At 53.1% G+C, this 25,058-nt stretch overlaps 1 protein-coding gene across 1 annotated transcript; it reads right to left on the minus strand.

The window, feature by feature from the left end:
* Nucleotides 1-879: 879 nt before the first annotated feature.
* On the minus strand, nt 880-25,001 carry TMEM43 (transmembrane protein 43). Its single transcript, XM_060109958.1, has 12 exons — nt 24,790-25,001; nt 12,748-12,897; nt 11,844-11,978; nt 11,179-11,273; nt 10,342-10,391; nt 10,018-10,087; nt 9,202-9,272; nt 7,881-8,002; nt 7,541-7,615; nt 6,948-7,049; nt 5,468-5,585; nt 880-2,778 (listed from the first exon to the last, which is right to left on the minus strand). The coding sequence occupies exons 1-12, from the start codon at nt 24,799-24,801 to the stop codon at nt 2,576-2,578; spliced, it is 1,203 nt and encodes a 400-aa protein (XP_059965941.1). The 5' UTR covers nt 24,802-25,001; the 3' UTR covers nt 880-2,575.
* Between the last annotated feature and the right edge of the window lie 57 nt (nt 25,002-25,058).

Below are 25,058 nucleotides of genomic sequence, written 5' to 3' on the forward strand. Positions count from 1 at the left end.
CTTGTTTTCCCACAGGCTGGGAACTTACCATTACACACATGAAATTTTTTTCTTTCTATGTTTAATCCAGGAGATATGACTTAATCTTTGACAGGAGCCATTAAAAATTTGAGTTAGTTTTATCCAAGGGAAACAAACAAAACATTTGGGGTGTGACTCATGCAGCAAGAACTGGCAGGCAGGCTCCTGTTGTGAAACACATGGGGGTTGCCATGGAAACCGCCTGGTCTGCGTCAAGAGCACTGCCCCGTCTCTGAAGGAATAACTAGTTCTTCAGGCAGATGGTACTTCCTAGGATGCACCTTGGAAGTGGAGTGAAACCTCAGGTTTTGAAAAGTTACCACTCACCTGCTTCAAATCCTGTAACAAGGGGAAAGAAGTTCAAATTGCAGGGTGGACACTTCGCGGCCGCCCACTTCTTCAGGCGCTCGTGGGCTTTATCTCACTCCATAGAGAGGCATTGTCCCCGTGTCACAGATGAGGAAGCTGAGGCTCAGGTCACTGCCACGCCTAGCGTCACACAGCTCATCAGCGGCAGATGCGGGATGCCTGTTGTGCTGGGTCCCGCCGGCTCCCTCCCACCTCTGAGAACGATCTGAAGACCGGCAAAGGTGGGAGCCGCTCTTAAGTCCACACAAGCCAGAGTAGGTTTCTAAGTGCTAGAGATACTGAGGTGCCTTCTCAAAAAAAGTGAAACCAATTTTAACCACTGAAAGCAATTTAGAACCTAAGTTCCAAAAATTCATAGGGTTCTTAATAAATTCTATGGCTGAATTCTTTCAGACAGAAATTTCAGACAATGCAAAAAAGGATAATGGCAAGTTCCTGTATCAAAAGATATTTAGAAATTTATTTTGAATTTTTATCAAAAATACAAAGATAATACAAGTTTCATCATGATTTCCCAAAGGCTTGAAATATTTTCTTAACATGATTTTGGTCTTTAAGAACACTTGAAATTGGCAGTAATTTAAAATCTGTACCAGAAAAATATTACACAAACCAAACATCAAGGATTTTGTATTTAGCCATCATCTCGTCACTGTGCTTTCCAAAAGCATCTTTAAGAGTTGAGAGATCGAAGAAACTGTTCATTTAACAAGCAACAGTGAACACTATTTCAGTCCTTAAACCCAGATAACTCATCGCTGGGGCTGGCTGTTTTGAACATGAAAAATCTCAGTTTATACCACAAATGCCCCAGGACAACGAGAGGTTATTAGCTCTTGAGTTTCAGAAGTTCTAAGCCCTATTCAGCTACCAAATACTTACTCCACTAAAGCAGCCACTCCCAGCAAAACACAATTTCCAAATAGTTGAAAGATAAAGGACACACAAGTCTTTTAAGACATCAGTGTTACAACATACTTTATCTTTCAAAGGGTGTTGAGAGTAGTTGGGAAACTTAAACTCTGTGAATTAAATAAGCATAGGTAGATTTGATTTAGGAATAAAGCTGTGGACACTGAACACATAAATCACCCAGAAGCAGCCACTTGAGGCCCAGATGCTAATGTCAAAAGCACACCTGTGATGAACAGAGCCAGGCCAGAGAGCTTTCAAATCTGCAGCCTCTGATGCCTGATTTTGGTTGGTGGGTGGGGTGTCACCACGAAGGAGCCCACTTAGGATAACTGACTATAAACTCAAAATCATCTTCAAGAAAATCTGGGTTTTGATGCCAGAGGATGAAAGGAAATGCCTTTCTCTCCCGGATAGAGACCCCCATCTCCTCCCAGAGGGAAAACGAACCTTCTGCTAACACTGGTTTCAAAGCGCCTGAAGCTTTGAAAAGCTGCTCAGGGACCCAGAATACCGACAGGTAACTTTCTCAACCAGGTAAGTAACAGCCCCACTGAACTTTCTGTGCTCTGAACTACCTTCAACTGACAGATGAAAGGGGATTTTTCTGTAACAGTCTGAGACGTAAATCATTCCAGAGGTGTTTGTTTTCTAGATCTGACTTGAAACCGCCCCCTCTTAGGGCAGGTCGGGGAGCTATGTGCAGAGAAATGAAGTGGCAAGAAACCACCAGGCCTGTGGGGGTCCTACACGCCACAAAGATTCTGCCCAATGGTAACACGTGTGCAAAGCCCAGCAAACGTTCACCTTCCTCATCACCACACCCCCTGGTCCTCTTAAGTACCGAAGCAAGCTCCATGCACAGAGTGGGTTTGTGGCGCCCCTGCCGCCCTGTTCTGGGACGCAGGCACGGCGGTAGCTGTGGTGGAGCCTGACACCGTCCCCAAGTCTGAGTGTCACCACTGCGGCAGACATCAGCTAAGTGAAACACGCGAGTGGCCGCACGGCCCCAAGAGAAGGAAGGGAAACAAGCAGGAGGGCGCGTGTCACGCTGCCGGACAGGAGCCGCCTCCTGCCACCAAAGCTGCCCGCTGGCAAGAAGGGGTGCGAAGTGCTGACGGACGGACGGACGCCAACCCGACACCCATGCACACCGCCAAGGCTGCCACCCGAGTGGGGCGCGTGCGGAATCCAAGACCGACGTGGGTTTGGGGGAGGGGATGACCTGGGTCCCGAGGCACAGGCAGTGTCCAGTGGGTGCCGGAGCCCCGGCTCACTCCAGCTTTTTGGCCGGTACCCGTGTCCGAGCAATGATGATGGGCACCAGGGCTAGGCAGCTGATGACAAGCGACCACAGGGGCCGGTAGAAGAGCCAGCCAGCGGCCACGGTCAGCAAGGTCAGCGAGGTGGCCACACAGAAGGCAAAGGCCTTCAGGCCAATGTTGACCAGGTCTCGGAAGATGGGGAACCAGTCCACTGTGGGGAAGAGAGAGGTAGTGAGGCTTCCCAGGCCCCCGGGCTCTGCTGTTCTCCCCGCCCCGCCATCCAGCAAGCAGCCTGTCTGTCTCTGGACCAGGTGGGGAGGAAGAGGAAGTGGTGGGGGGTAATGTGGCCTGAGGGAGCTGGGAGGTCACACAAGGAGGAACCCTGCTCCTGACTGCAGCCCGACCCAGCCCCAGGGAGGGCGCGTGGTCACGCTCTGAGACCGCGTGCGCTGAGGGCAGAACAGAGACTCTCCGGGGATGGTCGTGAGCACCTGGCTGCCGCCCCTCACAAAGCAGGCTGGGCCAAACCCCCTGGGGGGCTTATTGGGCCCCTCAGCCCTTCCTGGAGGGGCCTGTTCGGTCACCCAAGCCGTTACCAGTTACCTGTGCACCCAGCTCCATGGAGGGGCTGAGGGGACTCAATGGGCCCGAGCCACCCACCTCGAGGACCCTGCAGTCTACCGCCCAACATGATACAGTCTTGGATCCATCAACCCTTGTGGAATTACCCATCCTTGGCCTCCTGGCCTCTGCAGGCAGGCGTTCCATAGCCATCATCCACTGGGGGGGTCTGCACTCAGTTCCCATGAGCCAGGGGTCTGGTGCCGCTGGGTCTGCATGGCCGGCCCGGGTGTCTGCCACGATGGCAGGGCCCCCACTCGGCCCCCACAAGCACGCGTCACGTTTGGGCACTGACCGTGGGACCATGCGTCGCACCACACCACGCCCACCCTGTAAGGCCGGTACTGCTCTTTTTTTTTAAACATTTCTTTTTTAAAATTTATTTATTTATTTTTGGCTGCGTTGGGTCCTCGTTGCTGCGCACAGGCTTTCTCTAGTTGCGGCGAGCGGGGGCTACTCTTTGTTGCAGCGCACAGGCTTTGCGGGCTTCTCACTGCGGTGGCTGCTCTTGTTGCAGAGCACGGGCTCTAGGCACACAAGCTTCAGTAGTTGTGGCATGCAGGCTCAGCAGCTGTGGCACATGAGCTCTAGAGCGCAGGCTCAGTAGTTGTGGCGCACGGGCTTAGTTGCTCCGCAGCAGAGGCCGGTACTGCTCTTAACCTCAGTTCGCCCACAAGATCACTGAGGCCTGGGAGTTAGACTTATAGCTAGGAGGTGGCATAACCAGGATTTAAACTTAAGACTGTCTGAGTGGGACTTCCCTGGTGCCGCAGTGGTTAAGAATCTGCCTGCCAATGCAGGGGACAAGGGTTCGAGCCCTGGTCCGGGAAGATCCCACATGCCGTGGAGCAACTAAGCCCGTGCACCACAACTACTGAGCCTGCGCTCTAGAGTCCGTGAGCCACAACTCACAGAAGCCTGTGCACCGTGAAGCCTGTGCACCTAGAGCCTGTGCTCTGCAACAAGAGAAGCAATGAGAAGCCTGCGCACTGCAGTGAAGAGTAGCCCTGCTTGCAGCAACCAGAGAAAGCCTGTGCACAGCAACGAAGACCCAATGCAGCCAAAAAAAAAAAAAAAAAGACTGTCTGAGTGCAGAACCTCAGGTCTTAGTCTCTGTGCTAAGCCCAGAGAGGACAGCGACCTTGTCCGTACTGTTGGCTGTGTGGCCTCCGGGGCCCGGAGCAGCGTCCTCCGCACAGCAGGCACTCGGAAAGTGCTCATCACAGGAGTGGAGGTGTGAACGGGCGCCCTGCGCTGCAGCTTCCCGAGTCCCTCCCCTGCACTGTCCCTCTGTGCTCTCATGTCTGTTCTGACTCTGGAGGATCAGCCTTCCAGGGTGGAGAGAACCAGTCGGAGAGTCAAAGGAGGGCCCTCTGAGACAAACTTGATGATGGTGGAACTGGGCTCTGAGAGGGAAACAGCCTGTCCAAGGTCACAGCGACGATGGACTTAGCGATTGTGCCCAAGATGCGGTTGCCTTTCTGAGCACAGTTCAGCTGTCCAAGGGAAGCAGCCTTCCTTTCCCTTCACCTCAGTTTTCCCAGCTGTAAAATGATCTGACAGTCTGCGTGTACTGCAGCCAGACTCTCCCCAGCTGGAGAGGGTAAGCAGGGGACGGGTTTCCGGGCCCAGAGACGGTGGACAGAACCATCTCACTGGACGGGGCATCCCCCAAGAAGCCCCATCCTCCCGGAGAGCGGCCAAGGCCCAGCACTCAGTCACCCCGGGCACTCAGTCCTCCTGAGCCAGGCTGGGCCGCTCGGGCAGCTCTGGGGCTCAAGCGGGCCAACCCTGGGCCATGGGCAGCCCAGCACGCTCTCCCTTGCGCTCCAGACTTGCCAGCGGCCGTGCCAAGTCTAGCCCAGGATTTGGGGTGGGGGTGAAGCATAACAGTTCCTGAGTGTTTCCTATTTGCCAAACATTTCACAGAACTCTGCAAATTAGGTGTGAGGAAACCGAAGCCAGGCCAGGAAAGGAATCCAGAGCTCTGTTCAGGCCTGGCACGAGCCGGCCAGCCTCCTCAACACGGCTATTCGGTTGTGCAATGAACGGGTGAAGGGCTGAGGGGATGGGCGGGTGGACGGAGCGGGGGAACCCGCAGCCTCGGGGGTCGGCATCCACCCGGTCTTACCCTGGAAGCATCCTGACCCGCATCCTGCTTCCCCTGCTCTCTCGTCCCAAAGCCTTGGGGGCACAGGATGGGCTGAGTGCACCCCAGCAGGCTGGAAGGGAGAGCGGCGGTGGGAGAGGCCGAGGAGGCCCTGTCTCTCCCCACGTACCCAGAGTGTAGAGGATCCGCGTCATGAGGTTGAGGCCCACAAACATGGCTGCCCAGCCGGCCGCCCGCAGGCCCCACGTCTTCATGGAGTTGCTCTTCTGTTCCCGACGAAACACCTCCTGGAGGACAAGCGGGGAGGGGCCGTCACGTCTCAGCTCCGGGGGGTCACCAGCCTACCCAGTCGGCAGGGCCAGAGCCGAGGGGCCCGGGCTGACCCAGGAGCCACTGCGTTTCTGGACAGACCAGAGGCAGGAAAGGGCACCACCCAGGCCTACGTGCCTTGCCCACCTGGCAGCACAGAGCAGGCAGGTTTGGGCCCTCAGATCACAGCCCGCCTCCTCCAAGAGCCGCCAGCCCACCATCTCACCAAATAAACCTGACCCTCCTGCCGCAGCAGCGCCTTCCGGGGGTCATCTGTCCCCACGCGGCGTCGAGCCACGAGCCCCAGCACTCCTCTCTGGGGGGCAGCTCTGAGACCAGGGCCCCACCTGCGGGAGGCTGGACCCCCGGGACAGAGGCCTGGGCTGGGCCTCCTAATTCTAGAAACTCCCTGGGGCCCTGAAAGCTGCCTGAGAAAGGGTGACTCACAGTCGCCAGGCTGGGAGGGGCCAGCCCTGCCTTGAGGTTGGTAACTGGCTACTGGGCCGCAGCCTGACCACACCCTCGTCCCAAGCTCAAAAAGAAGGCACAGCCCAGCACCGCCTGGACTGGGGGCCGAAGGGAGGGGATGACAGCTGAAGGTCCAATAAGCGGGTCAAAAGGTCACAGCTAAGCCCTGCCGCCTGCCCACTACCTTAACCTCCCAAACCCTTATGGGTTGAGAGGGCAGGTTCAGAACAGCTCTCCACGGATACGCTGTGCTCATCAACAACATACAAGCGCGCTTTCTGCTGAAGAGAAGGATTTCCTGCCTGGAGAGGAGAGGCTAACTTCTAAGGCAGGCCCTGAACTAACAGCACATCTCTGCACCCCTTCTTCTCGGGGCTTGGGTGAGGCGTGACCCCGTTTTACGGATGGGGTGGGTGCCCTGGTCTCTCCGGAGGCGCTGCCCTCACTCGCCTGGTCCTGGGGCCGCACAGCTCAACCCCTTCACCCCAGCTCACACTCAGCCTTCACAGGCCTCTGCCCACCCCTCCCTGGGTAGGGCCACCCGGCGTCCTGGCCCCGACAAGGAGGGCCCTGGCCTGCCAGCGTGACTGACTGGCCCCTTCTCTTCACTTGGGACTCAGCAAAAACGTGCCCTGCGGCCCGCTGCCACAGGAGGTTGCCATCTCCGTGTCTGTGAGCTCAGCGTCTGCCCCTCTCACCAGGCTGCAGGGGCTCTGCCCACTGCTCCCCGCTTCGGGGACGTGGGCTGCACACACAGGGAGACCTAACCCCTCTACAGCTTTCTCTCGCCTCGGGGCCTGGGTTTGCCTCCGTGGTGGCAGTGTGTGACACGCCACTGGAGGGCAGGGCACAGGTGCACAGTGGCCACTCACCTCCGCTGAGATGTCCCCGTGGTGCAGAAGCAGCAAGGTGTCCCCGGACTTGGTGGAGTACGGAACCAGCTGGTCACCCCGCTGCCGGGCAATCACGGTGACCTGGTCAGAGAATTCAGGCTTAGAGCTGCGGGGCCGCCACCCGCGGGCCCAGCTCCCCTCCTCACCGTGTGCCAACGAGGCAGCAAGCGGGGACACCCACGCCACCCCGAGCCTCTGCCTCCACGTCGGCCCGGGGGACGGCGGCTCCCGCTTTGCCGCTCCATCCGAAGCTCCAGGGAGGACCCCGGGCAGAAGCGTGTGTCAGGGCTGAGTAGGGGCTGGGGGCGGGGTGATGGGGTCAGGAACGCAGGACCGAGTCTCTACAGAGCAGAAGCCGGGGCTGGGGGCAGAGGGGCTGCACGTGATTGGAAGAACCGCATTGGGCCCAGCTGCGAGACCCCCAGCACCGCGCCCTCAGCCTGGGGCCCATGGATGTGCACAGGGCACGTGTGCACACGGGGTGGCGGGGGGGGGGCGCCCATAGCCGTTGCTTGGGCCCCAGCGTCTGCGCCCAGGAAGGCCCCCCTGAGTTAGCCCGGGGAGCTGATTACCACGTGAGCTGGGCCCAGGTCGGGGTCATTGCCGCTCAGCCCTGCGTAGGAAAATGAGACGCGCAGGTCTCCGACCTGGGGTGGAAGAGAAGCAAGTGAGGGAGGCGGGAGCCGTCAGCTGGGCCCACGGCGTGCCCCACACTTCCATGACCTCCGCCCTTGCCCAGGTGGCCCCAGCGCCCGGAAAGCCTCTCCCCTCCAATTTCACTGGCCGAGTGTAGCTGTGATTCACCAGAACCGGACCAGAGTCTGATGCTGGGCTCTGAGTCCCGCGTGCTGTCGGGTGCGGGACTCTGGGGCCCTGCCCTCTGCCCTCTGAGCGCCCAAGCCCGCTGGGTACCTCGGGGTACTTGGGGTTTTCACTGTGGTAGAAATAGTCCCCCCGGCGAATGATGTCCACGTGTGGGTCCTCCAGCTTGGACAGGCTCAGTGGCTTAAAGTTGTCCACTTTGTCGATGAGGCCTGAGAGAAGCGAGCAGTTAGAAACAGTCCTGAGGCCACTGCAGCTCCTGGCTGCAAACCCTCAGCCTGACGGCCTTTCCAAGCACCCTCACAAGCCCAGACATGCGGCACCTCCTGGCTCGCCCCCCGGGGACCGCACACACACGGGGCGTCCGCCCACGCTGTCTCCCACCCGGAGTCCCTCCTCTGACTCCATCCTTCTGCAATGCCAGCCCCCTTCAGTCTTCAGCTCCTCCAGGAAGGCTTCCCTGTCCCCTCCTCCCCATCAGAGTGACCACAGCTCTGCAAGGGCCTTAGCCTGGCAGCCACTCCACCTTGGGTCTGGTCATCTGTGTCCAGGCCTGGCTTCTCTGCTGCAGCAACAGCATGAGGCTGGGGCTGGCTGGCATGGCTGGCACCAGCTGAGCGCCAGAGCAGACTGCAGACAAGCCAGGCCCTGGCTCACGCAGTCTCTCCCCCGTCCCCCTGGCTATCTGCCACCTAAGTGTCTTCTCTCCCTCCTCCCTGGGTCAGGCCCAGGGACTGAGCCCCAGGGACTGAGCCCCAGGGACAGAGCCCCAGGGACTGAGCCCCAGGGACAGAGCCCCAGGGACAGAGCCCCAGGGACTGAGCCCCAGGGACAGAGCCCCAGGGACTGAGCCCCAGGGACTGAGCCCCAGGGACAGAGCCCCAGGGACTGAGCCCCAGGGACAGAGCCCCAGGGACTGAGCCCCAGGGACTGAGCCCCAGGAGTTTCTGCGGCCAGTGGTGCCACCCTGTCCCTTGCAAGCCTCTCTTTAGAGTCCCTTCGGGACCTGTGATGAACCGGACACTCCCGGACACAGGGCTGGGTGACAGTGGGGCTCAGAAGTGGAGCCCTGGGCCTTCTCTGTGCTGCCGGCTCCAGGGCTGCCAAGGAAGGGCTCTCAGCTCTGCCAGGTCAGCCCAATAAGGACGCAGCACCTGGCAGCTGCTCCCTGGTATGGGTTTCAGGAGGGCTTCTACATGGTTCCCCACCTCCTGGGGACACACCTGCCCTCTGGCCTCGGCCCAAAGTATGATGCTGGAAAAGCGCCGGCTGACCCCATGCCCAGGACAGCAGGGGACCCCTTTAAGCATCTGAGGGCTGAATGCTAGGGCCCCGGCTCCTGGGAGGCGGCCAGGTGGAAGTGCAGGGCCCCGGGTCGATGCTGGGTCATCTAAAGGGGCCTGAGACTCACCCGCCGAGAGGAAAAACCTGCCGATTTGGACGAAGGGGGCTGTTGCGGTGAATGACTCCACGGCCATCGCACTGTGGGAGAGGGGGAGCTGCTGGTGAAGGAGGGCACTGGGCAGGCGCTGCTTGGGTCCCTGTGGGTTGTGCTGGGCAGGGTCCCAACCCAGAGGGCTCCTGCACGTCCAGCCCAGCCCCATAGTCTGGTCTTTACCCCTGTGCCTCAGCCTCTGCCCGGGAGGAGCAGCCTCCTCCGGCCTCCTGTCCCCCAGAGCTTCCTACTCTCTTGCCTGGACCCCTCCAGCGTGTCCCATCCTGCCCCCCAGCCTTCAGATGGCCCTTCCACGGACTTCACAGCCTCCTGACCCTTTCCAGCCCGGCTAGCACCCACCCCCCTGTGCACATTCCAGGCCCTCCCGGGCCCAGCCCAGCGCCACGCCCGTCTCGCCGCCCCCACCCCTGCCCCCGAGCTAACCTTCCTCTGCCGGAACCCCCGCAGGGCCGGGTCGAACACTGCTGCCTCCGGAAAGCCCCTGCTGACTGTCCTCCCACCCACGCCAACCGCGGACCACCCCTCCAGGCACTCAGTCCAGCCTTACACCCGTGACCTGTTTGAGGGGAGGTTGCCTGGGGCCAGGGGTGTCAGGTTTCGCCTCTGTTCCTGGTGCCCAGCACAGGACCTGGCCTCGGAAACCTGTCTCACATTTTCATCCGCTCACGAGACAGAAGCAACTCAATTCCATTACTCAGATGAGGAAGCTGAGGCTGGGCACCTGCTAATGGCCGACAAGGCTACGTTCAGGCCTGGGGACCCAGCCCTCACCTGGGGTTTTTGTGGCCAATCTCTCGGTCAAAGTTTCTGCTGTTGACGATTTCTGACCTCCATTCAGTGTCTGTTTCAGGTAGAGGGAACAATGCAGAAACCACAGTAAACCTCAGGTTTGAGGCCCACTGGCCCCACGTCCTCTTATCCAAGCCTGCGACCACTCGGGAGCCAAAGGGGCGGCTACTGGAGCCTCGCTGGATGGATGGGAGAGCAGGGCTCTGAGGACCAGCACCCAGGGAGCCTGATGCTTGGTGAGGACAGAGACCACAGGTGTGCAGGGAGGTGCCCTGTCCGCCTGCAGGCCCGGGGCCGGGTACTCACTGTAGGAGTATCTCCTCTCTGTCTTCACCTGCCCGTCCTCGGTGTACTCCCTGCAGAGAAAGCACAGGCGGCACCAGAGTCAGCCCATCACTGCTGAGGCATCCCCGTCTCTAAGCATCTCCGGCTGGAAGCAACCTCGGGGCTCCCAGGTCAGACTCCCCACATGGAGCAGGCTTGGTCCACACCAGCCCAGAAACAGGGTGCTCCCTGGCAAACAGCCAGCTCCAGACCTCAAAGGCGCTCACTAGAGAAAAGAGCTTTCTCATCCTGAGCTGAAACCGGCCTCCCCTGGCTTGTGTCCCAGCCCTACCCTGTGCGCTCAGCTATCTGCCTGCACCCTCTGCTCTGCGACAGCCCTGTGGAGGGCCCTGAGGCTGCCCTGCCCCAGACTGAGCCACCTGGGCTCCCCGAGTCCCCTCTCCACCCTCACTCTTAGTACGTGTGGTCGATGAGAGCCTGCCTGGGGCTCCTGTTAGATCTGATAGCAGATGACCCAGGAGCACGCCCCCACCCCCCCGCCGCCCCGCACACCATGGAAGAGAAGATGGGACACAACCTGGCACAGCTCCGTCTGAGCCTGAGCTGGGGCAGCCCTAGACAACTTCCCCGGAAGAGAGCCAACCAAGCCCGCTTTCTCCTCCGAGCCCCTCTGCGGGAGACTCCTGCCGCCTCCACACAAGACCATGAGCCAGTAATTGGGGATAATTCGACATTTCTCTGATAGGAAGATTTTATACTTGAAATTTCAGAAGTGTCAAAGTGAGCGCCACCTGCACGTCACCCTAATCCCCGCGCCTCCTTCAGCCCCAGCCAACTCTTCACCCGCCGGCCCCTCACCTGGACTCCTCGGTTTCCACCCATTGGTACATCTCCACGTGCCGCCGCAGCTTCACAGCCGGGAGGTGGACCCCGTAGTTTGGATCAGACAAGAGCTTCAGATAGAATCAAACAAACAAGAAAAATAAAGGACAAGAATGCCCGGCTCAGGGGAAGCTGGGCTGGAGGAGAAACCGGTCCAGAGGGCAGAAGAGCACAGAGAACTCCGCGGCTGCTCTCATGGGGACACGAGGGAAGCTGCCCGTCCCGAGTGCTGAACCTGCAAGCCTGTGACGCGAGCCGCGCGCACAGCTCAGGCTGCTCGGCCCAAGGGCGCGGTGCCCACGCAGCAGTGTGTCGGGTGTTCAGACAGAAGACCTGGCACCAGACACACAAACCCATCATCACTGTTAAAGCGCCTCTTTGTGAGGCTCTTGCCTCGGGCCAGAGACTGTGCCGGGAGGCACAGTAGCTACTGTATCCCGCCCAACCTTCAGAACCAGCCCCTGGTCTGTTACAATTATTCTCCCCATTTGACAGAGGAAGACACTGAGACTCAGGAAAGATGGGTCCACACGGCTGCTGAGAGATACAGCAGGAGTCACACCAAGTGTCCCCGTCTCCATCAGACAATATCCTGTGATGTGTCCCGGCCTCCCCGGGTCAGCAACCACCGCTAAGCCTACCTTGGACGTCCGCAGGGCCCCGGGGATGTGCACCAGCCTCCCCTCATTCTCCGGAGCCACACTGTGGATGCTGTCGGGGGTCACCACGAGCGAGAGTCCCTCAGCCAGCAAGGTCGCCACCTTCACTGTGCGGCCCTGTGCACAGCGGGGAGTGAGGATTTCAACCACTGGACACAGCTGTGCCCTCTGCCCTGGGCAAGAGGAACCCAGGACGTGTGCTCTCCCAGGAAGGCCACCCAGCACCCATCTCAGCACCACCCGTGCCAGAAAGAGCTGCTGCTTCTTCTGCCCTGCACCCCTCCCCCATTTTCCTCTGCCTTCTCTGCCCCTCCCCTCCTGCTTCACTTGGGACGATCCCACGCCTGTTCAAATCATGTGACCCCGGCCTCGGCAATCACATCCTGTGTCCACTGGCCACAGGCAACAGTTCAGAGAGAGGACTGAGGCCACTGAGGGATCTCCCTACGACTTTTGTTAAACTGATTTAGAAAGAGATGGCTCCTCTTTTCCCTGGGGTTGCTAAGCTGCTTGGATGTGACCCTGGAGTTATGGGGCCACCTTTGCCACCACAAAGGAAGAGCCTGCCAAAGAAACATCCACAACAGAGAAAAATGGGCAAGAGACGGAGAAATGGAGATTCCTAGTAACCCAGCATGAATGCCTGGATGCAACCATGCCTGAAACTGATGCAACCCAGGATTGCAGGTGTGTGAACAGAGCCATTCCCCCACCTGCTTACATCAGTCGTGAGGTGGGTCACAAAAGAAAGAACTCTGATTAATTCAGCTCCCGCCCCCATAAAATCTAGACCCTTATTACCATATCCAGCCTCCGAATTCACAGCCTTTGCTCCCTGATACTGCAGGGACCCTCATTCTGCACAGAGGGACCCCAAACATCATACCTCATTGGTAAAAATTAAGTAGAAGGAGAGCAGGAAGGTCATGAGCCCCACAAACATTCCACCCGAGGTCTCGCTCAGCCGCTCCAGGAAGCCTGGCTGGGACTTGGTTGTAATTTTGACATGTTCTTTCCTGTTACTCATACTGGAATACTGAAAAAAGACATAAAAAAAAAAAAAAGGAAATTGGTTTTCAAAAAATAAATTGAATTTCACTATTTATTTATACTTTTATTTCTTTTGGCTGCGTTGGGTCTTTGTTGCTGCGCGCGGGCATTCTCTAGTTGCGGCGAGTGGGGGCTACTCTTCATTGTGGTGCGCGGGCTTCTCAATGCAGTGGCTGCTCTTGTTGTGGAGCATGGGCTCTAGGTGCGTGGGCTTCAGTAGTTGTGGCTCGTGGGCTCAGTAGTTGTGGCTTGTGGGCTGTAGAGCGCAGGCTCACCAGTTGTGGCGCACGGACTTAGTTGCCCCACGGCATGTGGGATCTTCCTGGACCAGGGCTCGAACCCGTGTCCCCTGCATTGGCAGGTGGATTCTTAACCACTGGGCCACCAGGAAGTCCTATTTATACTCAGTTTTTATTGAGTTTTAATTCTGTATGTTAAAAATGCACAGACCAAGTGTTTGGTTTTGACAAGTGCATACCCCATGTGTCAAGACACAGAACACGTCTATCACCCAGAAAGTTCCTTGTGCCCCTTTCCTGACAATACTCCCTCTCCACACCGCCCAGAGGTAACAACGATTTGAATCCGTATCACTACGGATTCGTTTTGCCTCTTCTAGAACCTGGTATGAATGGAATCACCACACAGCATCAACTCCTTCTGTCCAGATTCTTGGACTCAGCGTAACGCTTTTGAGGGTCATCTATGTCACGGTATCAGTAGTTTGTTTCTTTTTACGGCCAAGTAGTATTCCACCCACGAGCATATCGCTTCTGTTGATTCACTCACCAGTAGATGGATACCTTGGTTGTTTCCAGTTCCTAGCTATTATCAACAACGCTTCTGTGAACACTCACGTACAAGTTGGTGAAATAACATTTATATTTTAAGGCAGGACACGAAAATTTAAACATAAAATTCTGTGTCTGCTTGGGCCTCTTCTCTCCCTCCCTAACATGCAGTCTGCATCTGCATTACACTGACCAGACCTTCTCAAATATAGGAGCGCCTGCTCGACTATAAAAGCCCATTTTTTTTCCCTTTCTTCTGATGCTAGCAATGTAACTTCTTAAAACAACAGCGTTCTTTCCCAGCCCTGCAGGGGGTCATGATGACTTGCTGCTCGCTTTGTACACGTACCTACTTGGACTATGTATCTTTGGTGAACTTTATGTAGATCAGTATGTCATTTTCATTTACGATCCTTTGTCCCAAAAATGTACATGACTATGCCTTCGACCTCTAGCAGGCGAAACAGTTCTCAGAGCTTCTGAGAGTCTGGGTCTCAGAAGTCCTGGGTCATAATCCTGTTTGGCTCAAATAAAATGCCCTTTTTTCTTTGTCACTGGACTGTTAGTTGAATTTTCATGGACATTTGCTTGGCATAGGTGGCGGGATATCAGAGACAGACAGCAGAGGACACCTGGAGTCCACCCCAAACGGGTGCTTGGTGCCAGCACAGACCCTTGGAGCCCCACTGCTCCGTATTCCCCAGGCACTTTGGTGGGTTCTCCTGGTACCTGGACAGCACTGCTTTAAATGACATCCTGAGTTTTACTTGAGCTGTTTTTCTTGGGACTTGGAGTCCTAAGGGGGTACTGGAACATCTCCTAGGCAGGGACCTCGGAGGAGCTGTGGAGTGAACGGGGTTCACTGGTCTCTTTAAAAAATTGACTTATATTGGAAAGATTATGTATATACGGTCTGAACAAACTGTTAGTGAAATGAGAGACTGAGCATGCTCAGCTCCGAAGTAAAGGGACACTTGCTCCTTCCAGCCACGAGCCATTCTCAGGCGACTGAGAACCTGGCGGAAGTGTCTGAGGATCAAGTCTCTTAACGTGCACTGGTCGCACAGGAAGTCCCACCACAACCACTGAGTAAGTTCTGCTCGCCAGGTGCGCATCATAAAGGCTGATCACCCTGCGCTCTGAGCATCCACGGTGGTTTTAGACTGTAGGAGGGAGAAGCCAAGACGCGTGAGAGTCAAGCTGACCCAAGGGGAAGCCCTTAGGGAGACAGACACACATTCGATCCATCACACCGCCCTCAGAAAGTTGTTCAGATACTATCTGAATTGGGCTGCCAAATTAATAATGGGAAACCGTGCTCAAAGGCCGAATAGCCCCCGGATGGGCAGCCACTCTGGCTGGCTTCATGAAGAAACCGATGCTTTTTTTTTTTTTTTTTTTTTTTTTTTTTTTTTTTTGCGGTACGCGGGCCTCTCACTGTTGTGGCCTCTCCCGTTGCGGAGCACAGGCTCTGGACGCGCAGGCCCAGCGGCCATGGGTCACGGGCCCAGCCTCTCTGCGGCACGTGGGATCTTCCCGGACCGGGGCACGAACCCGTGTCCCCTGCATCGGCAGGCAGACTCTCAACCACTGCGCCACCAGGGAAGCCCAAGAAACCGATGCTTTTGCAAACACTTATCTTAACTCTTAAATGGCCAGGATGGAGCTCTTCTGACATTCCAACACTGTAGAGAAAGCTGGCTTGATAAAACATCTTTTCAAAATTCTGACCCTGAGAGAACAAAAGTATTCCTAGGAGAAAGCCTGAAGTTACAACTCTTCATGTCTCTGAAATGTAAACACTGCCCACATCGCCTGAGTCTACAACCTTGGCTTAATAGACTCTAAAACTGGGAAAAAAACGGAGGTTGGGGGGCGCACAGTGTGTGCAAAGAGGAGGCCATTGTGAAACTCAAGCCGGAAAACCAGGAGACTTCTGTCCGAGTCTGGCTGGATATGTGCATGTCTGCATGTATGTATGATCCATCTCTAACTCCAAATGGTATTATCAATATTAATTGGTAAAAGAGGTTTACTTAATTGACTTAAAAGTAAATGCATACAAATCAAATATTTCTAAATGTAATTAAACTAGCCCGAATTTTTAAAGGATCACATAATCTAGGCTTAATCTTTAATGAATGAAAATGAGTCAGAATTGATGGTTTATTAATACAGACATATCTTTAGAGTCAAACGTTAAGTGTAATACTTTAACTGTACCTAGGTTTACTGAAAGTTAATAAGCTCATGTTACCTCTGTTATAAAAATTTGTCAACCAGAAAATTAACTTCGTATGATAATATTTTCATAAGTAATAAATAAGTTTTGGGGTGAACTCTTTCAGAATAATTTTGTTTTATGGTATGTCTACCTAAAAACAGTTTCTCCAGATTTTTGGTGACTTGAAACTTTAGCGTTCTGCTAAATTAAGTCAAATGATGCGATTCACTGAATGTCTAGATCATTTTCTTAATAAGAAATACTGAAACAGTAATTGCTAAAGAAGTCTATGTTTACCTACTTTGATCTCTTATTACAGAGAGATTAAATATGTTTGAGACTATTAGTAAATATATTCTGTGCTTTGTTGGAAGACTGAACTATAAAGTGGCATACATTTCTAAAAATTAATTTTAAAAAGGGAACCCTGAGAAAAGAGTTTTATGCATGGCCAGGACTTACTAAGATCAGATTGAATTTAATTAAATGAATGAAATTTAATATTAAAGATGAAATGGTGAAAACTAGAGTTTTTTTTTCTGTTAAGAGGACAAAGTTTTCTTGAAATATTGATCTGCTTTTGATAACAGACTGTAAAGTTTCTTTACCTCTTAAGTAATCTGCTGTAACTTTCTGTATTTGCTTTTGAAATCTTTTATTATCACTTTGGTTAAGTGAATAAATATTGTTTCACAGTGACTTATGATTCTACTTAGCTAAACATTTAAAACCTCTTGATATCGTTCACAAACTTCCTCAAATCAAATTCTAAATGAAGTTCTTTTGGCCTCCAGCTAACTCTGGGAAGCTTCAGAAGGCCCCTAAGCAGCTCAAAGAGAAATATTTAAACTAATTAGGCTCATTTGGTATGTTAAATTACATGGGAAACATTGTCAAATGAGTAATGATAAATCTTGTTAGGTTATATTATATGGCTAAATATATTACTATAAATATTCTAGAAATTATATGAAGTTCCTAAAATTTGAAATGTCCTGGTATGTTGTCAGTCACGATTTACAGTATCTTAAAATGTTGTATGCCACAGAAACAGCCAAATTTCCTTGATAACTACACTGTAATCAGGTCTTTAACCATGCTTTTAAGTCTTTTGTCATTTATACACAGTTATGCCTACATGATAACTGATGCTTTTACAAAAATGTTTGTAGATGACTTGCTGTTATGCTCCGAAATTAAATTCGACTCGGTAGCAAAAGGACCTCCTCCTTGTATGAGGGCTATTTCAGCCACGGCTCTCACACAAAGCCACTGAAGAAACAGTAATGGGGTCTCCTTTAACTATTTATGTCCCACACTCGGGTGAGTTTCTTCTAAACTCTCACCACCCTCAGCACTATTCTATAAGCCAGCTAGCTTCCTATGAAGTAGCGTTGCTTTATGCTACCTTGGTTCCATGTAATAACCTTAACCCTGCAACTCTGCTTCCAGCACCACAGGAAGAAAACAACCATGACTGCATTTTGTTAACCAATTATCTTCTTGCTTCCAGGAAGCCCATATAATGCTGATCTAATTTAATTTATAGATGGTCCTACTTAAGGGATGAGCACGGACATGACTGAGCTGGATATGCAGTGACGCCCACAGTAGACATAATTGAAAACTTTTACTTACCAGGAACAAAGTCAGCACAAGCTGAATTAATTGCCTTAACTCTAGCTAAAGACCAGGTAACACATATTTATACTGACAGTCACCATGCCTCTGGAGTGCACATGACTTTGGAATGTTATGGAAACAATGAGGTTTTTAAGCTCTTCAGGACAACCTAATAAAAAAATGGAAAACAGGTTGCAGAGTTGTTGTTATACGACTGCCAAAATGGTTAGCAATTATTGAAACCGTAATTTTCAATAATTTTCAGTTTTCACCTTCGCCAGGCACTCCAAATCCGACGGTATGGAAACTAGAAGAAATCAGCTCGCTGATGCTCCCGCCCATGAGGCAGCTTTAAACACTCATCCTATCCAGCCTCCAGAATGGCCACTGCTCTGTTAACCCTGCTAACCCAGTAAAAGATTTCCTTCTACAGGCTCAAGAAATTGCCACTAAAGAAGAGAAACAAATATGGCCACAAAAAGGGGGAATTCTGACCCCACCACAGAAATATGGTTTAGACCTGAGTGAAACAAACCCACCTAGTGTCTGGAGCACAACTGCCATCACTCCAGCATGCACCCGCTTTAACTCACTGTGTGCCTGAGAAAACGGTTTCTGGGGAAAACAGTATTCTTGGAAACTTGCCTCCACGGTGGTTCAAGCGAAACATTACATTATTGTCAGGGTCTCACCGAGGCACTTAGAAAACAATCGGTAACAAACTCTTTTTACAGCGAGCTCCCAGAAAACCCTACAGATCATGGATTATAACCTAGTGATTTTGTTTATTGGAAAGGACATCGAATAAATGATTCTTTCCAGCCACAAGGGAAAGAACCTTTCCCGTTATTGTTAACTAGTCCATGCTCAGCCAAACCGAAAGACATTAATCATGGATTCGCGTCTCTCATTTTAAAAAGGCCCCTCCACCTAAATGGACTTCGACCCGTTTCTAACACCCTGCTTCAACTAAGACGGGCACCACCAAGCTAGGATGAGGGGACAACAGCAGCAGACAGCTGACCCAAGAGTCCAGACCAGGCCTACAAGACCCATCCTACCAGTTCAATTGTACTATTTACCAAATGTCTGTCTGTCAAAATTGACAGTTACTGTTTTACTTTAGCTGTGCCTTTGCCCCAGTGTTTAAGATGGAAGGAAAATTCCGTAGTACAGCTGTTGCAAAGTATAGCTACTGGAGGCAAATTTAACCCATCGTTGGATCTGTCATCCAACTCTTCAGACAATACAAGGCCGACACAGGCCCTCATTACTCCCGTCATTGACTTTTCAGATGTTCCCAATGTTACCACTTACTTAGATCAACCTCCCTCTGGCCTAACCTTTCAGGTCCAAATTTTCTAATGTACTAATGTGTCCATGCCTTGTCTGACACTACACTACCCTCAGTCCTTAGGGACCAGACACAACTTCTGCTAGTACCCACACCCCAGCCACCCCCGCCCCGAGCTCCATCTCTTACTTAACTTACAAATGTCTTGAAGAGAAAAACACAAGGAACTTGTGCCCGCAACTCCCCCATGTCAAATACCATACAGACAGCTTTTGGAAAGCCTGCAAGAATGACCATGGTTTAATACCGTGTTAGCAAAACTTCCAATCGATGCGGCTATTCATGAGAGCTCTCTGGGAGGGAACACTTGCATCCCCAGGTTTTATCTTCTTATATGGTATTGGAATTGACACACCTACCCAAGGATGGGCACATAAATGTCTTAACAGCTGGTAGGTAAAAGGCTTATGTTTGTTGGGCATTATGTTACCCCACTGTCTCTACAATGAGGCAGATGAACCTCCTTTCTCTCTCCATGACAGAGTCAAGAGATCCATGTTAGCAGGATATCAAGATATCAGGTGGAAAGTCTTTTGGGAATCTTGAGTCCTAGGGCAGGAATATATGTAAACAGAGATACACTCAGAAATCTATCAGGCACCACTGGTCAAACATCCAAAGAGACTGCAAGCAGCATTGCAGCCCAACAGACATCCCTAAGTTCCTTAGCCCATGTAGTATTAGATAACAGTGCTGCCTTAGAAAACGTATAATCTATAAAATGTTTCCCCATCAGCATACATCTCTATGTTTGTTTACTCTAAAGGATTAATTTACTCAATTCTGAAGTTTCTACGATGGGAAAGTGATGTTGCAAAATCGAATAGCTCTTGATTTTTAACACCACCCTGCAAGGAGAAGCTTGTGCTATAACCCAGGCTAAATGTTGCATTTCCATACAGGATGAGTCCTCTAATACAACTCATTTAACAGCTCACACACCAAGTACAATTTCTGTACTGAAGGATCCCCTTCCTAGTCCAGGTGAAATCTCAGAGAAATGGCTCAACTCTGTGGATTCATGGCTTAAAGCTCTGCTTGTGACTTTGTTATTGTCGTTGGCTTTATTGATTTCATTTACAGAGTAATAATCTCTGTGCCTCTTGTATATTCAAAATTCCAGGGACTTCCCTGGTGGCGCAGTGGTTGAGAATCCACCTGCCAATGCAGGGGACACAGGTTCAATCCCTGGTCTGGGAAGATCCCACATGCCACGGAGCAACTAAGCCCATGCGCCACAACTGCTGAGCCTGCGCTCTAGGGCCCAGGTACCACAACTACTGAGCCCACGTGCTGCAACTACCAAAGCCCGCATGCCTAGAGCCTGTGCTCCGCAACGAGAAGCCACCACAATGTGAAGCCCGCCCGCTGCAACAAAGAGTACCCCCGCTCGCCGCAACTAGAGAAAGCCTGCACGCAGCAACGAAAACCCAACGCAGCCAAAAAAAAAAAAAAAAAGAAAACTCCAACTAAAATAACGATGTATAAAGACTTGACACTATTGATCACATCTGTAGTTCTATATAAGATAATAGGTATGCACAACGCATATGCAGGGTAGAACTGGCATAAGTGCTATTGGACCATTGACCATCAGTCCTTGCCAAGCAGTTCACTAGCCTAACCCCCTAAAACGAAAGAAAGAACCAGGCTATTAAGATCTGTCATCAAGGGACAGGATGCAGGGCAGGTAAGCAACCACCAACCCCATGGAGGGACCAAATATTTGATCACCTAATGTATTCTACCAAAAGATTAATGATCAAAAGGGGGAAAATAATGACATGAAATTTATATTTTAAGGCAGGACATGAAAATGTAAACATAAAATTCTCTCTGTGTGCGTTTGGGCCTCTTCTCTCCCTCCCTAACGTGCAGTCTGCATCTGCATTACACTGACCAGAGCTTCTCAAAGACAGGAGCGCCTGCTCGACTGTAAAGATTATTTTTTTTCCTTTCTTCTGATGCTAGCAATGCAACTTCTTAAAAGAAGAGCGTTCTTTCCCAGCTCTGCAGGCAGTCATGGTGATTTACTGCTCCTTTGTACGTGCCTACTGGACAATGTGTCTTTGATGAACTTCATATAAAATATCAGTATGTCACTTTGATGTCCGATCCTTTGATTTGAAAATGTACATGACTGTGCCTTTGACTTTTTTTTTAATATGTAAGATACATTTATATAATGATAAGTGCAACGAAGAACATACTACAGGATAACGGGATACAATGATGGGGGTGGGGAGTGGGGTGGACTGGGGATGGCAGTTGAGACTTGACTCAGTATACACAGCCTTGGGAGGAGGTTGACTTTTTTTTTTTTTTTTTTTGGCTGCGTTGGGTCTTCATTGCTACATGTGGGCTTTCTCTAGTTGCGGCGAGTGGGGGCTACTCTTTGTTGCGGTGCATGGGCTTCTCATTGCGGTGTGTGCCTTTGACTTCTAACATGTGGAACAGCTCTCAGAGCTTCTGAGAGTCTATCTCCTGGGTTATAATCCTGTTTGGCTCAAACAGAATTAACTTTTTTTCTTCTTGACTGTTAATTGAATTTTTGTCAGAGTCTTCATGGAAACATGTGTTTTCATTTCCCCTGGGCATTAGGTACATACCTAGGAGTGGTACTGATGGATCATAAGGAAGATGCATGTTTTTTAAGAAACTAGCAAATTGTTTTACAAACAGGTTGTTAGAGATATATTTCTAATTCAGTTCAACGAATAGTCACTGAGTTTCCTTAGGGCAGTGCCAGGCCTCACAGGGGTGAGAATGTAGGGGTGAGAGGCTTTAGGGCCACTGAGTCAGGGTGACAAACAGTGCCAGACCTTGCTGAGTGCCTGGTGAGAGGGGCAGATCCAGTGTTAAAGGAGTGACCCCTTCCAGCTGGGAGGGTCAATGCAGGCCCCCTGAAGGAGGGGGCATTTTGAGTGGGCTCTCAGAGGCGGACCCTGGGGTGAGGGCATCCCCAGCAGGGGGAACAGTGGCCTCTCTGCTCTGGCTGGGTTGTGGAGGGCATGGGGAGGAGAGGAGGGCAGCTAGGCAGCTCTAGGTGGGTCACGGTAGGCTGTAAACTCCAGAGTCAGTGGGTCAGGCTTTGTCCAGCCGGTAACAAAGCACAGTTTAGCATGTCCACTGCTGACCCAGAGTGTCATCATCCAAAGCAGGACTCTGGAGCCAGAAGGCTGGGTTTGAATGCAGGCTGTGCTACACAGCAGCTATGAGACCTTGGGCAAGCGATTTAACCCCTCTGTGCCCGGCACTTCCTCATGGGTAAAATGGGGATAATAATCCAGTACATAGGGTTGTGGTAAGAGCCAGAGGACATAATTATTGGATGCTCAGTGCCCAGGGCACAGGGAGCCCCATGCCGGTGCGGGCTGGTAGGAATGCAGTCAGTTTTCTCTATCACTGATACCAAGGCTGGGCTGGGTTGAGCTGACAAAAGCCACAAAGATGTAAGTGGTTCCCAGATGAGCACGCAGGGTAAGCTAGCCCATCCTGGCACTGGGGAGTCAGAGGAGAGTCAAGTCAGTCTCTGCTTAAACGAAGCTGGTGCCATGTTTTCTGACTGTCGCTGAATGCCACCAGCCCAGGCCTGCCAGGGCCCAGATGTCCACTGCGTTCAGAAATGGTCTTGACTTTCCAGGCCATTTGGAAGCATCAGTGGAGCAATTTGCTGCAGGCAGGTAGGTGACCATCAACCATCATCATGATGACAATGGCAAACACTCTAGTCTATCACAGGCCAGACATAGACAAGCCCAAGGAGGTGGGCACTATCACGACCCCATTTCGCAGACGGGAAAACAGAGGCTCAGCAGTTACACCACAAGTCCAGATCACACAGCCTCTAAGAGATGGACTTAGGATTCAAATCTGGGCAGACTGGAGACCACTCTCCTACCACTCTGCTCTGGACTGCGTTCCTTACTCCTTGGGAGCTCGCTGCAGGCAGGCAGGCAAGACAGGAAAAGAAGCCAGTCCCGCTACAGCCAGTGCAGTCCCCAAGTCGATGGCTGGAAGGCCTGGCTTCCTCCTGGGCCTCCCCTCAGCACACAGCTAGGAGCCAACGTCAAGATAAGGGGCTCAAAGATGGCCCCTCAGGCTGGCAAGCGTGCAGAGTGGCATGACACAGCCAGCCCACATTCTGGACCAAATGCCCAGTAAACATGGATGGTCATGGAGATTTCCTCCCTGCCCACTCCCCTACTCCAGGCTTCGAATCAATGAGCAGTGAGTGGTGGGAACAGGGGTCTACATACAGGCCCTGAAAATCACATGCTGTGTAACACTGGGTAAGCTGCTCTACCTCTCTGATCCTGTTTACTCATTTATAAAGTGGAGATGGTAACAGTAACTCCATCAATGGACAGATTTTACAGTGATTAATAATCCTGTGGCCTCCCTGCTCCACCCCACCATCTTCAGATCTTTCTTCTTCACGGGGTCTGGTGGCCCCTGTAAATGTGCACCCCACTGCTGGGTGAATCAACAAAGGTCTGGCAGCAGAGGGAACCCTAATTCATCTATATTCCTTGGCAAAGGTCAGGACCCAATGTATCCAAGGTCTCTGCCCACCAGGACTGAAGACAAACCGTTTTCTTTTTTATGTATTCAGTACCTACTATGCCCCAGACACTATGTTAAGCATAGTCTCCCTTAAACTTCACAGTAACTGCTCCCATGAGGAAACAAAAATCCCAAGAGATTATGGTCACACAGCTACTGAGGAAGAATCTGCATTTTCCCCCAGGTCAGCCTGACTCCAAAACCTGCCCCACATCCTCCCATGACCTGCCAAGCTGGCTGTGAGACCCTGGGCAAGTTCCCCATCTGTAAGACATGGTAGTGGCGGTATGGGGGCAGGCCCGTGTCCTGCCACAGCCTGGGTCTCTCCCGGCAGCGGACCCTGCGTCTCACGGATCACCTCTAGGTGCACCATGTAAGGCTTCTCGGCCTCCCAGACAACTCTAATTCAGGCTGTGGGAGACACAAGCCCTGGCTTCTCAGGGGGTGTGGGAGGCAGAGAGGACGCTTGGGGACAGAGGAGGTGCCTGAAAAGAGCGGGTAACAGACCAGGGGAGAGTGGCTAGACACTCCACCACAGCAGTAAGGAGGAAGGGAGTGCCTGGGCTGGCAGGGCTGTGAGCTGGCTCCACACACACTTTCACAGAGAAAGAGAGTGTGAATCACCAGCTACCCCCATGCCCAGCACCCTGGCAGGAGGTGCCCCTCTGTTTGTTGAATGAATATTGGGCTTAAATAGAAAGATTCCTGAGATAAGGCTGGCTGCAGGAAGAAGCAGCCAGCAGCCGTTCCAGGGGCACCACCTTCGGCCAGGGCCTCTGCAACCAAATCCATGCTAGGAGGCCGAGGGCCCGGCCGTAGGGAAATGCCCCCTTCTCCCCGTCGTCCTAACTCCTCCGCTCCCAAACTAGCCCACGCCCCTTTGCAGCATCACAGCCAGCGTTTACATACCCCCCTGGGGCGGGAGCTCACCGCCCGCCCGGACAGTGCGTCACGGAAGCTCCGCCCGGGCGGATCAGCTTCGCCACCGCCCCAATGGACTGGCCCCTTCTCTGCGGCCCCGTCCAGCCCTCAAGGTCCTTACATGGGAGAAATTCGAGGGCCCAGGCGAGAACTGGGAACAAAATGAGGAGCTGCGGGGAGCCGGAGCCACACGTCCCGAGGCCCGGTCCCCGCCACCGCGCGCCCCAAGGAGTCCGGCCGGGCTGGGAGAGACGAACAGACAGCTCGGCAGCCGGAAGGCCCGGATACGGGCGCGAGAGGGATGGGGGTAGCGGGCAGGGGGCCGCGGCGCGCCCGCGGGGAGAGAGGGCCGGGAGACGGGGAGGCCGGGGTGTGGCCGGCGAACCAGGAGACACTCACGTTCGCGGCCATGCCGCGGCCCGGTAGCCGCCCGCCTCGCTCGACTCAGCTCCTAGAGGGGCTTACGGCCGCAGCGCGGAGCCCCGCGTCCTCTCGCCTGCCGGAGAGCGGTAAACACCCGGCCGAATCCCAGAGCCCGGGACGCGCCACAGCTACCACCCCGCGGGCGCGAGCTTTTGGGCTCTCGCTCGCCGCGCCGCCTCCTGGGAAATGTAGTCCAGGGTCGGGTGCGCTCTCCAACAGTTGCCACCTACCTACCTCACTGATGC

The sequence above is a fragment of the Mesoplodon densirostris genome, chromosome 10 (genome assembly GCF_025265405.1).
Source record: "Mesoplodon densirostris isolate mMesDen1 chromosome 10, mMesDen1 primary haplotype, whole genome shotgun sequence".
NCBI classification, from domain to species: Eukaryota; Metazoa; Chordata; class Mammalia; order Artiodactyla; family Ziphiidae; genus Mesoplodon; species Mesoplodon densirostris.